The 19,136-nt window shown below is 30.7% G+C and overlaps 1 protein-coding gene across 1 annotated transcript in view; it reads right to left on the reverse strand.

Annotated features, from left to right (window-relative positions):
- LOC113519591 (uncharacterized) overlaps nt 1–17,184 on the reverse strand; it is a 33,024-nt gene extending 15,840 nt beyond the window's left edge. Inside the window, exon 1 of the mRNA XM_052903397.1 lies at nt 16,892–17,184. Coding sequence (XP_052759357.1) covers nt 16,892–16,894 — 3 coding nt within the window. The 5' untranslated portion in view covers nt 16,895–17,184. The remainder of the gene's footprint in view (nt 1–16,891) is intronic.
- Nucleotides 17,185–19,136: the final 1,952 nt, after the last annotated feature.

The following is a 19,136-nucleotide window of genomic DNA, read 5'->3' on the forward strand; positions in this document are numbered from 1 at the left end:
TACATATATATACATACATACATACATACATAAATTTATTTTAATATAATATATAAAAATCTTGTACTACGATGTTTATTTACGCCTATCTCTAAAACCGCTGAACCGATTGTAATTATTTATTTTTTTAATGTATTATGTTTACTCTAACTTGAATGATAGTATTAAGACCGCCAAATGTACATACAATTACACTGTACAATAGTTTAAATAAATAAATATATGGGACAGAGAAGAACCTACATTTTGTGCCTGTCAGTGAACGTATACCGGTTATGCGGACGAAGTCACGGGTAAAAACTAGCATTATATAAAATGATGACGTCACATTCTCCTTTTTCATTTTCCAACATAACTACACTCTTGCTATATATGTAGTTCACATTTTATCACAATCGATGATTATCGGCACATATCATGCATGTCATACAATAAAACATACTTACATACGTACGTTATAAGCACCTATTGTTTCAACGTTACGTTATTTTTTTATGGATGATAATGTAATGGTAACCCCGCCTGCCGTTTGTACCGTTAAAAAGTTGTGTTTGCATGGCTGTGTTTCGGTTTGAAGGGTGGGATATGGCAGTGAATTTACAGGGTACAGAGGAATAACTGAGTCCTCAGTAATGGCAATGCATGGGGGGTATCATGGGCGAAACAGTATACTCTGTTATATGCATGGTACTGCTCATGTTTATAGGCGACGGTTACCACTTTCCATCAGGTGGGCCGTCAGCTTGTTTACCATTCTATGTTGTATAAAAAAATTCACCAGAACTTAATCACAATAGTTTTCAGGTTGGATCGCGTTAAGGTCGACTTAAAAGAGTATATTGCTAGCAATAGCAGTTTCTCTAATTCTCGTTATAAACGAAAAGTCTCCTATGTTTGAATTCAAGATCTAAATAAAAATAAAAATTTACCTATACGACATTTGAAAAAGTAATGGAGAAATTAAAGTATGACATACAGACGGATTATAACGCGAGTTAACACATAGATAGTTTTCCATTGAAAAAAAGTAATTCTTTAAATTATCACCTTTTTATATAATTTCTATTGTCTTTTCTTCTTTTTTCCCCTTAAACTTTCACACATTAGTAATGAAAAACCACAGATAATAAAATATTATACTAGTAAAAACGATACAGCTAAAAAAAGCTTAGCATAAGTTCACATTATTTTTAATGTCTTAACCATTATCGTTTTAATAGATATATCAAAATTTAAAAAAAGAACAAATTAACTTACTTGACTTAAAAATTAAAAGTGAATATCTTCAATACTTTAATCGACACGTATTAGTTCAAAATACTATATTTACACATAGGAAAATACTAGAAAGGCCCACGTTATTCTCTTCAGCTGAATAAATCACGAATACCTTATCATTTTCACAAACAGTATTCATATATACCTAGATAAAGCGGTAACATCACTTGATACCGCAATAAGTACCTGCATATTTATGTTACAGTCAATACTCTCTTTTTAGCCAAAAATAATTTTGACTAAAACAGTCCAAATTAATAATAACCTATCGTTCCTTTTTACTTTATAACCTTTTCAAACGAGTTTTTTACAACACAGGGGGCAAACAGGCATGCGCTTACATGATGGTAAGTGACTACCGTCGCCCATGATCATCCACAACACCAACGGTATTGCAGGTGTGCTGCCGACCTTTTAAAAAAGAATATGCTCTCTATCGACTTCAAAAAGACGGAGTTTCTCAATTCTATGATGTTTTTTTTTATGTTTATTACCTTATAACTTCACAATTATAAACCAATTTGATAAATTATTTTTTATCTGAAAGGAACTTTTAATTTATTTACAGATTGAGTTAAATCAAAATTTTTTAATCAAAATAACTTTCTTCCATGTACAGCAAAGCTTTGGAAACGACATCAAGCAGCAGTATTTCTGAACTGATACGACATCGTAACCTTCAAAAAAAGGGGGGAAAAGGATTGTCAGTAATGGAGACTGAGAATCCCATTGCTAGCAATATACCCAACCAGTTCGACCTCCTCGCGGTTCCCCCTGGAAACTATCATGGTTAATGCCTGATGAATTCATCATGATGGGCTAACTGGCCTGTTTTTATTCTGATCTATCACTGGTGCTCCGCCAGCATATCCCGTTAGCGCAGGCGGGGTTACCATACCATTTACACTCATAAAAAAAAACCTTCAAGAAAAGAGCATATTCCTTTTTAAAAAGCTGGCAATACACCTGCAATTTCTCTGGTATTGGGGATGATCATGTCTGGCGGTAGTCGCTTACCATTAAGTGAGCCGTATGCTCGTTTACCCTCTGTGTTATAAAAAAAAAACATGTTCTTCTACGATTTACAACGGGTTTTTTTTTGTAGAACTTTTATTATCAATTCTGTTACAAGTTTTTGTTAATTTATGACCCCGAAGTATATTATACTATTATTTATATTAAGATAGCACAGTTTACTATCAAAATTATATAGGTCGCCCTTCGAAACAAATATGAAATCGAAAAAATTCAAAAATTACGCTGAGGTCATTCTCATAATTAAAATGAAACTCCATTCGTTAAAATCCATCAAGTCGTAGCGCCAAAAAATCAAATGTCAAAATTATATACCTGAAAAACTATTAAACCCTTTTTTCTTCTACAATCCAGTGAAAAAAGAGTTAAAGGTTAACTGTTTCTTTTAACTGGTCAAAAAACTGTTGACTGTTTTTTCCAGTCAAGAGTACGTTTGATCGATTGTGAATATTGATTACAACAATTTTACAATATTATTTTTTGTTTCTTTATGTTACATTGTTTTTCGAGTAACAACAATAATCTTTCCAATAAACACTTATGTTTGACATATTTCTATCTATATTCAATAGAATAAAGTGTTTTATCAAACTCAAGTGTAGTAAGATATTATAACTAGGTAAATATATTAGTTACTAATATATTTATCTCAAAATATATCTACTAATAATTAGTAGATATATTTTGAGGTTTTTATAAAACTTTAAAATAACTTTTTAAAAAAATTGGAATAGACTTTTTAAACTATTACAAATAATAAACATATCACCTGCCTATTTCCCATCTTTATTGCACTTATAAAAAAGATATATGGTGTTTAATGTAACAACTTGTTAGCGAGGGTACACTTATTTCCGAAAAAGGTATTTTCCAGCTGTGTAAGTTAGTGAGATAGAAAATGATTAATGGCTAATCTAGCGCAGGAAAATAGAACTTTGTGGCGTTAAATTTGGAGATTTTACATAAAACTCATGTCGTAAAAGTTTAAAAAATTGACAAAAACAGTGTATTTGGAAGAGTTAAGTACAAAAGGGAGTTTTCTATAAAATTTATTGTAACATCAAGTCAAGTAGTTTTATAAGGATTCGCTTAGTTTTAATACATTGAAGTATTTGCTGCCTTCGTCTCTGTAGGCGATGAAAACAATATAATAATAAAATGTATGAAAATAAAAACTCGGAATAAAACCCTATAGCAATAATAATAATTTACATATTTGCATGAATATGGTCTTAATTACCATAGTATTATAGAATCACATATTTAGCCACATTGTTTTAATAACGTGCAAAATATAGTGTTGTTTACGTGAATACGTTTTAGATAATTACAGACCTTAGAGTAACAATATTTATTCTAATTACAATACAAATTGCTACTTTTTAGAACATCGTACGAAATAAATTTATTTCAATAATTAAAATGTTAAAATTCTTTTCAATTCAATTCAATCATTTATTGCTATTTCATGTTGTAACAATATAGGTCTTAAGTTATTAAAAGTAAAGAATCATATAAATTTTATTTTAAATTTTATCATATAAATACATTTTTTCTGGAGCCAACGTTTTAAATTGGCTTTAAAATGATTTAGGGGTAGCAAGAGTGTACTAACATTTTTTTATTTAAACTTCAATGCACAACTATGTAATAAAGGGGGAAAAGGGATTGTTAGCAATGGAGTTTGACAACCTCATTGCTAGCAATATGTCCTATTAGGTCGACCTCCACATGGTTCCCCCAGGAAGCCATCGTGAACAATTCTTGTTGAATTGGTCACGATGGGCTAACTGACCTGCTTCATCCTCACCTATCATCTTTCGCTGTTGCCTTGCCGATGTATACCGTTGGTGCGGGTGGGGTTACCATTCCATTACCACCCATAAAAAAAACTATATAATATAAGTGTACATATGGCGGACTTAACACCTAATGGCGTTCTCTACCAGTCAACCATGAGGCAAGCAGAAAATAAATAGGCGATGCATTCACTATTAAAATATGTATAAATATTGTTGCTACTTTATATCATTTAGAGAGAAAAACGGTCATGGGATCTATCTGTATTTCCATTTGTCTAAATTTTGCAACTATTTAATAGAGTTGTGTAGGATAATAAAAATTTTAGAGTAATATTTTGTATTAAAAATTTTTTTAGTTACAAACAATCTTCCACGCCTATGTGGTTTGGTATATCAATAGGCGGAAGAGATATTTTAGTTAAAGGAAATAGTAACTATCTACAATCTATGTTTTTTTTTACATGACATATTGATTTAGTGATTAATCTCAACATATCTCGTTGTCAAAATGCGACGTTTAAAAATTTAAATAAATAAAAACAATTTATATTAGTCAATAATACATTATATTGGTTGACATAAATTCAACTTAATTTTATGCACTGCTATTTTGAGAAATGACATATAAAAATACGCTAGTCAAAAAAAACTGGCTAATAAATAGCTAGAATTATTTTTATATTTTTGATTTGAAACCAGAAACAAGTTATTAACAAGTTTTTTAGCCTAGTTTGGTGCAGGTCACCGAGACCTTCTGATTAATTCTACACTATCTATCATATATTATAGCTGTTTTAAAAGAAGACTGAATTATTTTTATTTTCGCGAGTATGTTACGATTACGTCACCAATCCAGCAATTATTTATGTAAACTGTAGGGTTTAAACTAACAAATCTGGTTAAAAACGAGAATGAAAGTGATCGGCGCACATAAGGATTCCTTCGTACCAAAATGGTATGAAGGAACCCTTGTTTGTGACTATTCGTCCGTCCATCTATAAAGCAACATATTTTTTTAAATGCTTAATATTATTTGTTCATTTACATTTTATTACATCGTTTAAAAAATAATGAACATAGTAAATATTTACCTACTACCTAATAATACTACAATGATTGCCCAATGTCTTTTAAAGTATACTATAAAGGTCTACATTTGTGCATTTTCTTACTGCGGAATATAGTATTTTATTATCTGTACTGTGGGCATTACACTCAAATCGCTTCACTTGTTTAGTTATAAAAATATAACAAACAAACAACTAGCAATATTCACTTGTAATGATGTTTATATTTTTACTTATTTTTTATTTTTGAAATAAAAAAAAAACTGGAAGATACATGAATTCGAGTTCCATATTTAAATAATTTTAATTAAATATGTCCACAGAATATCGCATTATTCATAACGGTGATATATACGTCATGGCTGAATTTGTATTTACAGAATAAAATGTGCCAAATTCTACATTTTTACTTTTTCTACAATTTCACATCTATATACATCCTCCTTCTCTTTTATATATATATATATATATATATATATATATATATATATATATATATATATATATATAATTTAGTACCAACAAGCCTTGAATTTAATACTATAGCAAAACGCATATTGTTATTACAATATGCACATTAGACCTCGTAGTGAATATCACTTGTTTTATTAAATAACATTACGATAAAGTAACTATAGATTTACACCTAGAAATCTATACATATATTGTATGAGATCTACGCCCATTCTTTGGACAAATATCACTCATAAAAATTTAACTAATACGTTTGAAATGCAGTAACTTATATTTAAAATTAAAATAAGGTTTCAGAGAAATTTTCTTCCGCGAACGCTCAAGCTGTGGAATGAGCTCTCTGCCGAGGTTTTCCCTAAAGACTACAGTATGGGGTTCTTCAAAAAGCGTATATTCAAGTGTCTTTAGGGTCGGCAACGCGCATTTAACACCCTTAGTGTTGCAGGCGTCCATAGGCTACAGTGATCGTTTACCCATCAGGCGGGCTGTATTCAGCAAGTTTGTTGTTACGGACCATCAACAACTAAATAATGTAAATAGGTAACTAATCGTAAGTAGGTAGTTCCAAGTCAATTTTCTAGTTAGTTACTGATCAGTTTTCAATTTTGTTGTAATTTTAAACTGAAATATTAATTAATTATGAAATTTGAGAATAAAGCCTTAAAATCTAGTATATCATAATTTTAACATAATAAAAATTCTACGCCAGCAAAGCTGCTATATCTGCTGAATAGCAGGAAAATAAATAGTTGACATTATAACAAATATAAAAAAGAAAACAGAAAATTTATGAGTTGACCAAATTAGCAGACGGACACTAATTTCTCTTCATATTTTATTTACAAAATTCAGTTTCTTTAAACAGAACTATCGAACGAAAATTTATCAAACCAACTTTATTCTTTCTTTTTTTGTGCTGGTCTCATTAAACTAAATAAAATTTAGATAACTATTAATTCTAAAAAATAAAGAGGTAGATAGATACTCTTTATTGTTTCCTCCAAAAGATTACAATAGTAAATTTATTATAGATACAAACGATTACAAGAAATGATCATAGTGACAAAACAATAGGTGACCTTATCGCTAAAAGCGATCTCTTCCAAGCAACCTTTAGATGAAGAGCAGTAATTTTAAACAGTTTGATCGGAGGCACGATGAAAATTCTGTTTTTAAATGTATATGGAGATGTAATCCATGCAATGATGTAAACATACATCCCTACTCAGTATTGTATCATAATATATCAAAATATATCATTTTCTAAATAATAGAGCTGTAGGTAATTAACAGCTAAAACGATGATAATGATCAAAACGTGTGATTGCTTGAGTGAGAACAATGTTCCGTGGTCAACTTGGCGACCGCATTAGTTAAAAGATTGATGACTCCAAGTCAAGAAAGGTAATGACTCTCAATTGAGTATGACACACAGTTCCGAAGGTCTGGCTGTCGTATATGATGTAAAATTTCCGGACAGTACGTCTGTACGTGTTGTCACGTAACAGTATACTCACCAAGATAACGGCCATTGGTATCTGTTCACTTTAAGGAAAACTCATTTTCCTTTAATCATTCAATGACTTAAGTAAAAACTTCGTAAGTACGTAGTGAAGTGCCTAATTAGCCTTTTTTTTTTGTATTCAAACACTTTGGTACTCGTTAAAATAAGACTCGAATTATAAATGTACGACTATTCGAATATTTGTTTAGGTATTCGTATACTTTATCAAACTGTAGTTATGCATTAAAAGATTTTAAAAAATTATTTCTAATAAAGATAATAAATATTTATTATTTAATATTTATTCGTTTAGTAAATAAGAAAAAATTAATTAAACAATGTAACATAAATATAGAAGTTTATAATAAAGATGCAACAAGTATAAGAATACCACAAGTAATTGAAACCTGGGGACCTACCATGAAATGAAATTCCGAATTTTCGGGCTCAATTTCGTGTTTTTGTTTGTACCTAAATCGACCCAGTAAATGGAGCTTAAGATTTCATTCATCATAAATCCTATCCTAATAGTCCAGAGGAACGATATTTTAATATTTTTAATAATTTTAAACGGCATATATTATGTAATTTTAACATCAAATTTCTATTTCGTTCGTCCTCGAAATTTCGGAAAATATTTCATGGTAGGCCCTCTGTATTCGAATATCGTGTATCCGAATTCTGTATATTGAGTACTCGAATATCCAGTAGACATTCGAATTAATACTCGAATCCGTCTAACTCGGGCACCACTACAAGTAGGTTGATTTCGAAATCTGGAAGTGACTAGTGCTGCCTTTTCTCGATTAAAAGTAACTAACCTGTGTCCTCGAATTTAAATAAATTGCTTGAACTAAAAACGGAAGGTTTTTTTCTTCTTAGAACTGTCTTACTTATTTAATGAAATTGCAATGCGATAGTGTAGTAATGTTACATTTGTACTTTGTTTTGAGTGAATGAGACACCGCGTTTGTATTTCTCGGTTCAGCCTATTTATGAATCGAAATTTCCCAAATTACTAAACTCTGTCATCTTAGTTTTCAACTGAGTTAAAATGAGTTCTAAAATTATTCAAAATGAGTATATATTACACATGTTCGCATTTCATTCTAATGTTTGTCTCGCGCTATATTTTTGTAAGATTAATTTAATTTTATTTATTTATTTTATTTTATTTTATTGGCACATAAAAAATTTAAATAACTACATTTGTGATTCGGCTAGGTTATAATCCAATCACATTATGTGCACAGCTTGAGTAATTCATGTAAAGCAAACACATAAAATAAAGAAAATACATAAAATGTTATATAAATATATAAAAGATAAAACTAAATAAAAAACATATTTTTAACATTAAGATTTTATTGAAAATTAATTTATTTATTAAAAATGAGTTTTTTTAATTCGTCTAATTTTAACATGACCGAAGTCGCTTTTTGGCGAAACAAAGATTTATTTATTACAAAACAATTATTTAATTTATCATAATTTTTAAACGAAAAAGCCTTCATTAAAATCTAAACACTAAATCAAAAAATAACCTAATATCATGTAATATCCATTATTCCCCAAATGTATCTATTAAAAGTTTGCTAACATATGATAACCTCATTTCAAACGTCGAAATAACGTAGTTACGTCGAATTTATATAAGACGTCAATTAAGTATAATAAGTAATATAATCACTGTGTCATTATTTATATCTATCACATTGTAATTATTGGTTAGATAAAAAATAATTGCATTGACAATGTAATAGCAACAAAATATAGTAAATAAATATTTACTATATTCTATAGTTTGTGCTGCCGTGTGGTCACAGCATAACATAGGCCGCCCCTTCCTTTCCCATGGGTGTCGTAAGAGGCAACTAAGGGAGAGTTATGGGCAGCAGCGTCCCTCTTAAAACATCTTCAAAGCCTAACTGCGGTTACCAATCCGCCTGCCAAGCGTGGCAATTACTGGCAATATCCCCCAAGGGGGAGACTTATGTTCAGCAGTGGACAGTTAAAGTCTGATATGATGATTTATATAACAATTTACTTCCATGCAAATCTTTAAAATGTTTACAAGTTCTTGTGCATATTTATAAAAATTATAAATACTAAATTAGGACCAAAATTTAACTGCAAATCAATTTTTGGTCATAATGTAGATTTTAAAATCCGCTTGAATCCAAAAAAATTGTTCATTTTCTTACCGAAATAAATACTATCCTATCTCTGAAATTGGAACAAACGTTGCATATTTACACAAATTCATTAAAATCCGTCGAGCGGAAATCTTAATGTGAACAAACATAGTGATGCGTGGAGGAAAGGGATTGTTAGCAATAGAGTTTGACAGCCCCATTGCTAGCAATATGCCCTATTAGGTCGACCTCCACGTGCTTCCCCCTGGAAACCATCGTGACCAATTCTTGTTGAATTCGTCACGATGGGCTAAATGACTTGCTTCATCCTCATCTATCATCCTTCACTGGTGCCCCGCCAGTTATGGGTTACCATTCCATTATCACCCATTAAAAAAAAAAACATAGTGATACGGAATTTTTATGTATACAATATATCAAATCTCGTTACGTTTACCCTCACCACGTGTGCACGATCCACGCAATAATAACGCATGAAACTAAAGAAACAACAGTATCTAAACATGATTTCGGCACGCTTTATTTATCGCACATTCGCTGGGAACTGCGGCGATAGCAAACTACATTATAAAACAGCGTGAAAATAAACAATGTACCTACATCACGAGATTGTTGACAATTATTTGTAATGTTAATAATTGTTGCTTAATTATAATAATCGTTAATTCTGTAAAAAACTGTATTGTGTAAAGAGGCAGAGCACCCTCTTTACACAATACATTAATTATCAAAAAAGAATTAAAGGCCTTGATTTAATCGTGATGAACAATTAACTTTCGGCACTTCCGCATCAATATATTCACATTAAATAATAAAATAATTAATATGTATTGATGATTTATTTGTATAAATATCGTTAGAAGTCGATATTAGCTATTGTTTAGTTCATTTTATTTTACCAGCGATATTAATAATTATATAGATATACTAGCTTACTCGGCAAACTTTGTTTTACTATATACCTACGTTATTTCGATAATTATACATGAAAATTTATCCTACTACAATTATTATATTGGATTGCCATCTTGCAAGCCTATTGCAGCATATAAAAATCGCGATTGAAAAAGAAGGGTTGATCGTAAAAGCGTAAAAATTTGAATTTGTATGCATTTTTCAATGCTAAATTATAATAAAATAAAAATAAAAAAATTTAAAAAAAAAATAAAAAAGTATTTAGGGGTAAGTCACCTTTATCATTGAGGGGTATGAAAAATAGATGTTAGCCGATTCTCAGACCTACCCAATATGCACACAAAATTTCATAAAAATCGGTAAAGCCGTTTCGGAGGAGTTTGGTAACAAACACTGCGACACGAGAATTTTATATATTAGATAACTATATATTTTTTATGTATCGATGGTATTTATGGTAGAATGATTTTGAACACTTAAAGACACGTTTCATTTCCCTTTTTAGAGTTCAGTATTGACTAATTAAACTATATGACGTCAAAGTGCGACTTCGTCCAACCGCCCTTTTTCGATATATCTGAGCAACCACTAACGTTATTTATTTAAAACTGATATTATCACAGTACAAGGAGCTGCTTTTCAGTTTAGTACTTTCAAGAAGGAGTCTAGACTGGGTAACCTTTATAGAGAGGCCTTTATATAGAGGTAGGGGAGTACCGAACTGCTATACATTTGTTCAATACCTCTAAAGGAACAATCTTGCAACGAAAGTGGCATGATATTAGATTTCCATGGACGATAAACCACTCTATGAAGATTCCTTACACTGTGGTATTATTGTTTCACAGTTGTGGTATATAGTTTTATTATATTCTAAGATTGTTTTGGTAAGGAAAGAGTTATTAATAAAGGTTATTTAGTTAGTTATTAACTCTAGCGACTTTATTGTTTATTTACCCATCACTGTCGACCTCCACGCTGTTCCTTCTGAAAACAATGCTTACTAATTCCTAGTGAATTCGCCTCGATGAGCCAATTGTCCCGATTTCATCCTCACCTATTATTCTTTTTTTTTTATACGACTTAGAATGTCAAACAAGCTGACGGCCCACCTGATGGAAAGTGATAACCGTAGCCTATAGACATGAGCAGTATCATGGACATAACAGAGTATACTATTTTCTCCATGATACCCCTCATACGTTGCCAATCCTGAGGACTCAACTGTTATTCTTCTGTACCCAGTAAATTCACGCCATATCCCACCCCTCAAACCGAAACACAGCCATGCAAACACAACTGCTTCACGGTAAAAACACGAATGGGACAGAGGTACCCAAGCAATCGACTTTTGTACAAAGTCTCCCTCATCATCACTGAGGAATACCAATTCCTCAGTGATACCCGCTAGTACCCGCAGTATTCCGATAACACAGACGAAGTAACTATTCCATTGTCATTCTATTAAATATGATTTCCCGCGCCTTTTTACACAATTTTTAATGATGTAATATAGTATTCTGTAATCAATATGACCTAAGAGTCTACGCATTAGATTTCTTTAGAGTTGTGACCACGAAATCACAATGACTAGCAAAAAAATATTAGGTGTTTACCGTAACCGGATCAGCTATAGCAAAAAATGATTGAACTAATAATCTGGGTTTGTCCTGTACTACGTACAAACCTATATTTTATTTTTAGAATAATAATATAATATAATAATTATTTATTTGCATAATTTTTGCAATAATGCTAATGCTTTTCTTTTTTTTACTGACATAGTTTGTAAGAAAATTGTTACTAACAAAATGGACCACATTGTAGTCTGAATAATAAAGTATATTATTATTATTATAATTCATTTATTTTCAAATTAAGTAGTGGTATAGATTGAAATAGATCTTAATTAGTGTTATAGAATCACATATTTAGCCATATTGTTTTAATAGCATGCAAAATGATAAAGTCTTGGATACATTTCGGATAAATTTAGATCTCACAGTAACAATATTTATTCTAATTCACCAGAGGGAGACTTTGTACAAAAGTCGTTTGCTTCGGCACCTCTGTCCCATTCGTGTTTCTACCGTGAAGCAGTTGTATTTGCATAGCTATGTTTCGGTTTGAAGGGTGGGATATGGCAGTGAATTTACAGGGTACAGAGGAGCAACGGGTACAGCTGAGTCTTCAGGAATGGCAACACATGGGGAAAATAGTATACTCTGTTATGTCAATGGTACTGCTCATGTCTATAGCCAACGGTTACCACTTTTCATCAAGTGGTCTGTCAGCTTGTTTGCCATTTAATTCAAAGTTGCATAAAAAAATTACAATAAAAATAATAAGTAGCATGTAATTTTTTTTATAACGTCCTATAAGATATATTCAATTATATAATTACAATGCCAAAATAATTTTGATACAAATACATTTATGGAACAAAAACATTTTTCCTTGATACAAAGTTTTAGATTGATTTTAAAATGATTTTGTGGTAGTTACCATATATTATATATTTTGAAATATTATTATATAACTTTATTGTCTTAAAACAACATGTTTTAGTAAAGTGCGGAGTTGGATGCAGGTCACTTGACTCACCATAATGACTTCGACAAGAATTAACCATGATGGTTTCCAGGCGTGGAGATCGCTGACCTGAGAGGGTATATTTGCTAGCAATGAGGCTATTAGACCTCATTACTAACAATCCATTTCCCCCTCATCCACGCCTATCACCCCTCACTAGTACCCTACCAGCGTAGTATCAATAGCGCATGCGGGGTTACCAGTCCATTATCACCCATTTAAAAAATTGATTTGGAAAATTTTATCTAAATTTGATATTAATGAGCTGAGAAAATGATGGAAGATGGAAGCTGATCAGTAGAAACATTATCGTTAAATCTATTCATAAAATAACATTGCATGAAATCTGGTCAGCTAATGAACATAATATGTATGCACTTACAGTATGTAGGAATGACATATATACTTAATTAACTATTTACCAGCTATGTTTTATTATCGCTAACTATAAAATAAATGTACGCTATTATCATCTCAGAAACTATTAAAATCTTTTAGTTGTAATAACTTGGTATAATTCCTAATAGTAATATTTGGGGGGAAAGGGATTGTTAACAATGGAATCTACCAGCCCCATTGCCAGCAATATGCCCTATTAGGTCGATGTCCACGTTGTTCCCTCTGGAAACCATCATGAACAATTCTTGTTGAATTCCTCACGATGGCCTAACAGACCTGCTTCGTCCTCACCTATTATCCTTCGCTGGTGCCCCGTCAGTGTCAAAAAATAGTAATATTTACATCTATATATACTTATAATGTAATATACCTGTAATATGGGTATCATGAGCGACACGGTATACTCTACTATGTTCATGTCTATAGGCGACGGTCGCTACTTTCTATCAGGTAGACGGTCAGCTTGTTTGCCATTCTAATATGTATAATATATATATATATATATATATATATATATATATATATATATATATATATATATATATATATATATATATATATATATATATATATATATATATATATATAATAACCAAGTTTTGTTGACCTTATCACAGAATCACTTTAAAAATTAGGTAAATAACAAATCGAATGATTACGTCAGGTATGTTCAGACTTGAACTGCTGGCGATCTATCTGTATATTGTTAGACTATGATCCATCGACTTTGAGAGGCTGCAAGTATGTGTGATGCAGGGCTGTCGTCTAGATAGAGTGTATTTTTGTCATTAGTATTTCTTTTCCACATAATTGTTGCATTTTTTTAGTCAAGATCAAGCGCCCCTGGTTCAATTTTTATATATATATATATATATATATATATATATATATATATATATATATATATATATATATATATATATATATATATATATATATAAAATTGAATCGCTGTGTTGCTAAGCGTAAAATTCGAGAACGTTATTTTTTCAAATATACGTTGATGTACAAAGAAGATTTTTATAAAGAGAACAATGTATTTATAATTTAGTATCTACGAGTATATACAAGTGCGCCACCTACTTCCTCTACGTCTTTTGTTTCTCTCTTTGTCTTTTTTCTCAATGTCTTTTCAACAAAGGTTGTCTGGAAGAGATAGCTTAGTGATAAGGCCACCTTTTGTATCATTTCTCATTAATATTTATTATTTTTATTATATTAATGCAATAAATTGTTAACTAAATAATTGGAAAATTCTACCAAAAAAGAACGTGTAAAACTCTATTTTTCTTTTTCCCTTACAAACTGTTTCTAGCTGCCAATTCAAATATTTCAAAGTTCGAAACTGTTTAACTGATTTTAAGGAAATTTTTCAAATGTGTATTTTGTTATTTGTATCAAGTAAAGATATTGGAATAAGTTTTTATTTCATTAAGAAACAATAATCCCGACATGAATGTAGATAGCGGTAGGGGTCATAACAACGTTTGCCGACAAACACGCTGCCCTTTGCCTTTTACCAAAACACGTCCATTAGCGTTTTGAAAATAAACTCAACTTTTAGTACTTAATAAAAATATTTGTAAACCTGTTCCAACTGGTATCAATATAGCAATATTTAAATAAAGTTCGATGACCTACACTGAGTTTTTGATAAGCGACTGCAAATGCATATAAGTTATTTCTTCTTTCTTCAACATTTTATGCAAATTCTTGCAATTTTTTTTTTTATTTTAGTTAAGAGCTAGTGTTGCCATTACGCCACTAACAAACTTACAATAATTCCTATTAACATTATAACTATGTGAGTTTACTTATAACCTCGACGTTAATTAATTCATAAAACTGAATTTCCCCAAGGAAAATAAACCTAAATCCTTACTAATAAGTAAGAAAAACATGAGGTCCCGGCATATAATAGGCTATTCCTCCTTTTCCTGTAGGTATCGTAAGAGAAGACTATGGAAACTCAATAGTCGAGGGATGAGTAGTAGCGTCCCTTTCCAAATATCATCAAAGCCAAACTGCGGTTGCCAACCCGGCTGCCAATCTTGGCAACTACTGGCAAAGCCCGGCTTATAAGGGAGGCTTATATTCAGCAATAGACAGTTAGACTATATTGTATAAGTTAAAGATATGTTGACGATGAAGAAGTGTGATAGCAAATTTGTTGTTGGTTTAACTAACATATCGCCGTACTTTTCAATGGCCTAAATTCGAGTTCCACAGAATACATATTTTTATATTAGTATTCATGAGTATGTCTGTCTGTATTGGGCTAAATGTTATATGTTCTTATAATCTATACTAATATTATAAAAATATTTTTTTTTTTCAATTGAAGTGTATAATGGGTAAATTCAGAAACTACTTATATTTAAAAAAAATACTGTCCGAATCCGAAGCGGGCCTTAGGCACGGGTTTGAATGTATATACGAAAACAAAAAGTATTTCAATAATTTATTTAGGACCTATTTGAAGCTCTATTTAGTTTGGAACTTGTGTATAATAAATAAATCCAAGTGTATTTACTTATTTATAAAATAATTTGGTCTAAAGAAGAAAATAAAATATTTTATTCTTTTTATAAACGCACGTGACCAAATTAATGGAAAATGTTTAAAAAAATTATACAATTTTGATCTCGTCCTGAGTTCCTTGAGGCAAGTCATGCCGAAGACAGGACGTCTATCACAACAGTGAATCTTTTTTGGATTAATCTAGAAAAATTGTTAAAATTCGAATTACGAATTTTTTGCTCGTTAGAGTACACCCATACTTAAAATACAGGATATTCCAAAAATGGTTACTACCACTGAATTTTCTAACAACATACCCAAAATTACCTAAGTCAAACAAAAATAGTCTGATAAAGTCAAATTTCTCCAAAGATACATTATTGTGAATTCGTTCTATTCCCAAATTGTGCAGTTATCAATTTCTGCATTACCTAATTAAAATTTAATTCTAAATTTAAATCTAAATTCGATTCGAATTCAATTTATAACAGCGCTGGCCAGTGTTAAAAAAATTCATTCCCTTTCAAAACTAGGATACGACTTTTTTTATTTTCTAACTATAGGTAAAATTATCACTTCAAAAATCATTGCACCTCCTCTGTCCCACTTGTGCTTCTCCTATAAACCAGAGTGGGATATGGCAATGAAATTATAGGATAAGGAAGCATAACACCATCTTTAGGAACCGCATTATAATTCAAACGATTTTTACCCGCGAACGCTAAGGCTGTGGAATGAGCTTCCTGCCGAGGTTTCCCCTAGAGACTACAGAATGAGGTTCTTAAAAAAGGGGGTATTAAGTTTTCTTCAGGATTTAAAAACGTGCACGTAACACTCTTAGTGTTACAGGCGTCCATAATCCACAATAACCATTCACCATCAGGCGGGCTGTATGCTTATATGCCACCTTCGTGGTATAAAAATAAATATATATCCATATTAATATTATTGTCTATAAGCGACAGTAGCTATTTTTCATTAAATAGACTGTCATCGAATTTGCCATTCTAAGTTGCATAAAACATAACATAATCGCATCTAGAAACAGAGTTCACGGATATTAAAGTATTGTTTAATTAATGCCATTAGGAGATTACATCGCGTTTATACATTAGATAAAAATTAATTAAAGTTAAAACAATAGCTTACCATAAAAACTTGCCGCTTGTACAGTAGCAGGTAGTGATGCGGTCGAATTTTAATTAAAATTTTATTTTACGCGTATTAAAAATAAATTAAGTAAATAATTTCAATTTAGAACACTAATGGAATTAAAATAAAACTATAAAAACCACTACGATGAGACTGGCCACAAACACTTAATTAAAAAAAAAAGTATGTCAAATGCAATTATCGTAACATTATTTAAGTTTCGAATTTATACCTAGTAACGTCCGTCGTGACCGAATGATGACCACCGACTGGTGAATTGGTGAATGCTTGCAAAATATTGGGCTCTGCGCCCGCGCTGTTTTTATATGAAATCACCAGATAACAGATATCGGAGCAAGCTCTCAATGAGTAACATAGTATGAGAGCTCACAACAATTCCACCCTATTGTTAATTTTAAACAATAAACTAGATATTCTGTTAAATAAGAATGTGCCGTATAGCACAAGAGACGACGTTGTAAAATGAAGTATTTCATCTTTTATGAATATGAATTAAATAGTTCGTCCATTGTATGGTTTTTAAAATTGCATTACACAAGGTGAAATCGAAGTCATTAGCATTCATTACTTTTTCCAAAAACAACATAGGTCATAGTACGACCTACGACACAAAACCTACAACAAAAAATTTTAAATCTCTCAAACTTACACGACACATCCAGTATAGTATGAGAGACTCAAAATTTTGTATGTTTTTTAAAGTTTCTTTTAAAATAATGCATTTAACGACTCTACTTTTTATGTATGTATGATTTTCGATAATGTAACTTTAAGGATTACTTACATATTTTGTGAACACTAAAATAGTTTACATATGTTTAGTTTATTTTACATATATGATACCTACAAATATTTATTTGTTATAATAATTCCTAGACAGCTATACTAATGTACATTAGGAAATTAGGAGCATTACGAACAAAAATCCATAAATAAATATCGATTATATATATAAACAATAATACAATAAGTACATTTAATGTTTGATTTTGAACTTCCGTCATTAAGTTACAAATATTAACATCATCTTTTTTATTTAGTAACAGGTCATTTACATAGCAAATATTTATACGTGTTTAAAGAAACATTATAAGTTCAAGTTTGCATGACAACTCTGTTCGTCTGCGTTCATTTGTATACTTATTGTTTGTGCGACATGAAATGGCTAGCAAGCTACCGGCCCATCTAATGTTAAAAGGTAGCTGTCGTATATAAATAACATCAGCATTATAGAAATTTTAGAATATACTACGACGCCTGTGACATCCCTCATACGTTGCCATTTTATCTATACCCTGTGAATTCACTGTTATAGCTCACCCTTCAAACCGAAATAAAATATGTCTGTAAGAGATTGCCCTAGCGATAAGACCGCCTTTTCTACCTTTATATGTATATTTCAATCTGTATTTACATTACTGTATTTCACTTGAATTGTTCAATTGTCATTGTATATTTTTGTTTATGGTGCAATAAAGAGTTAAATAAATAAATAAATAATACACCCATGAAAAGTACATTACAAAAAACATATTGCCAGCTCTTGGACTATTAAGTACAAATTGTTAATTACTACGATAGCTATTGCTGTACTTACATGTGTATTTTAATATTTAATTTTCAATGAATAATTGTTAATTTTAATATTAGTTAATACAACAAAATGTAAATCCGTTTAACATTTTAAATTCTGTTGATAACATGGTAATACAAAGAAGTAATAATTTGCTAAACTACGGAAATAAAAAAAAATGTCTCCTTCGCAGCTTGGATGAACCAGTTACGGAAATATATATAATATTATGCATTGTAAATATATGTTTTATATTCAAATATGCCACAACACCTGCTAAATCTAACATTTAAGTAATTGAATTCAAATTCAGATTCAAACCAACTTTATTCAAATAAACTTGTTTACAAGCACTTTTAAATCATCATTTTTTTTTAAATCTACTGCAGGGTTCGGAATGTTGTTATCTGTTGAGAAGAGTCCGCAAGAAACTCAACAGTTACTCTTTCAAATCTCTGTGAACATTATGTGTATTTATTTAAATGTACTATGTCTAAAATTACATGACCATTAAAAATCCCGTGCATGATCGACTAACACCGTGCACGCTTGTCATTCAAATAATCGTTTATAGTGTAATAGGCTTTGTTCAATAAGTATTTCTTAATAATAACAGTTTTAAATTTATTAAAATATCCTTCGGTATCT

This window comes from Galleria mellonella, unplaced genomic scaffold (assembly GCF_026898425.1).
Source record: "Galleria mellonella isolate WM207_F2 unplaced genomic scaffold, CSIRO_AGI_GalMel_v1 utg139, whole genome shotgun sequence".
Lineage (NCBI taxonomy): Eukaryota > Metazoa > Arthropoda > Insecta > Lepidoptera > Pyralidae > Galleria > Galleria mellonella.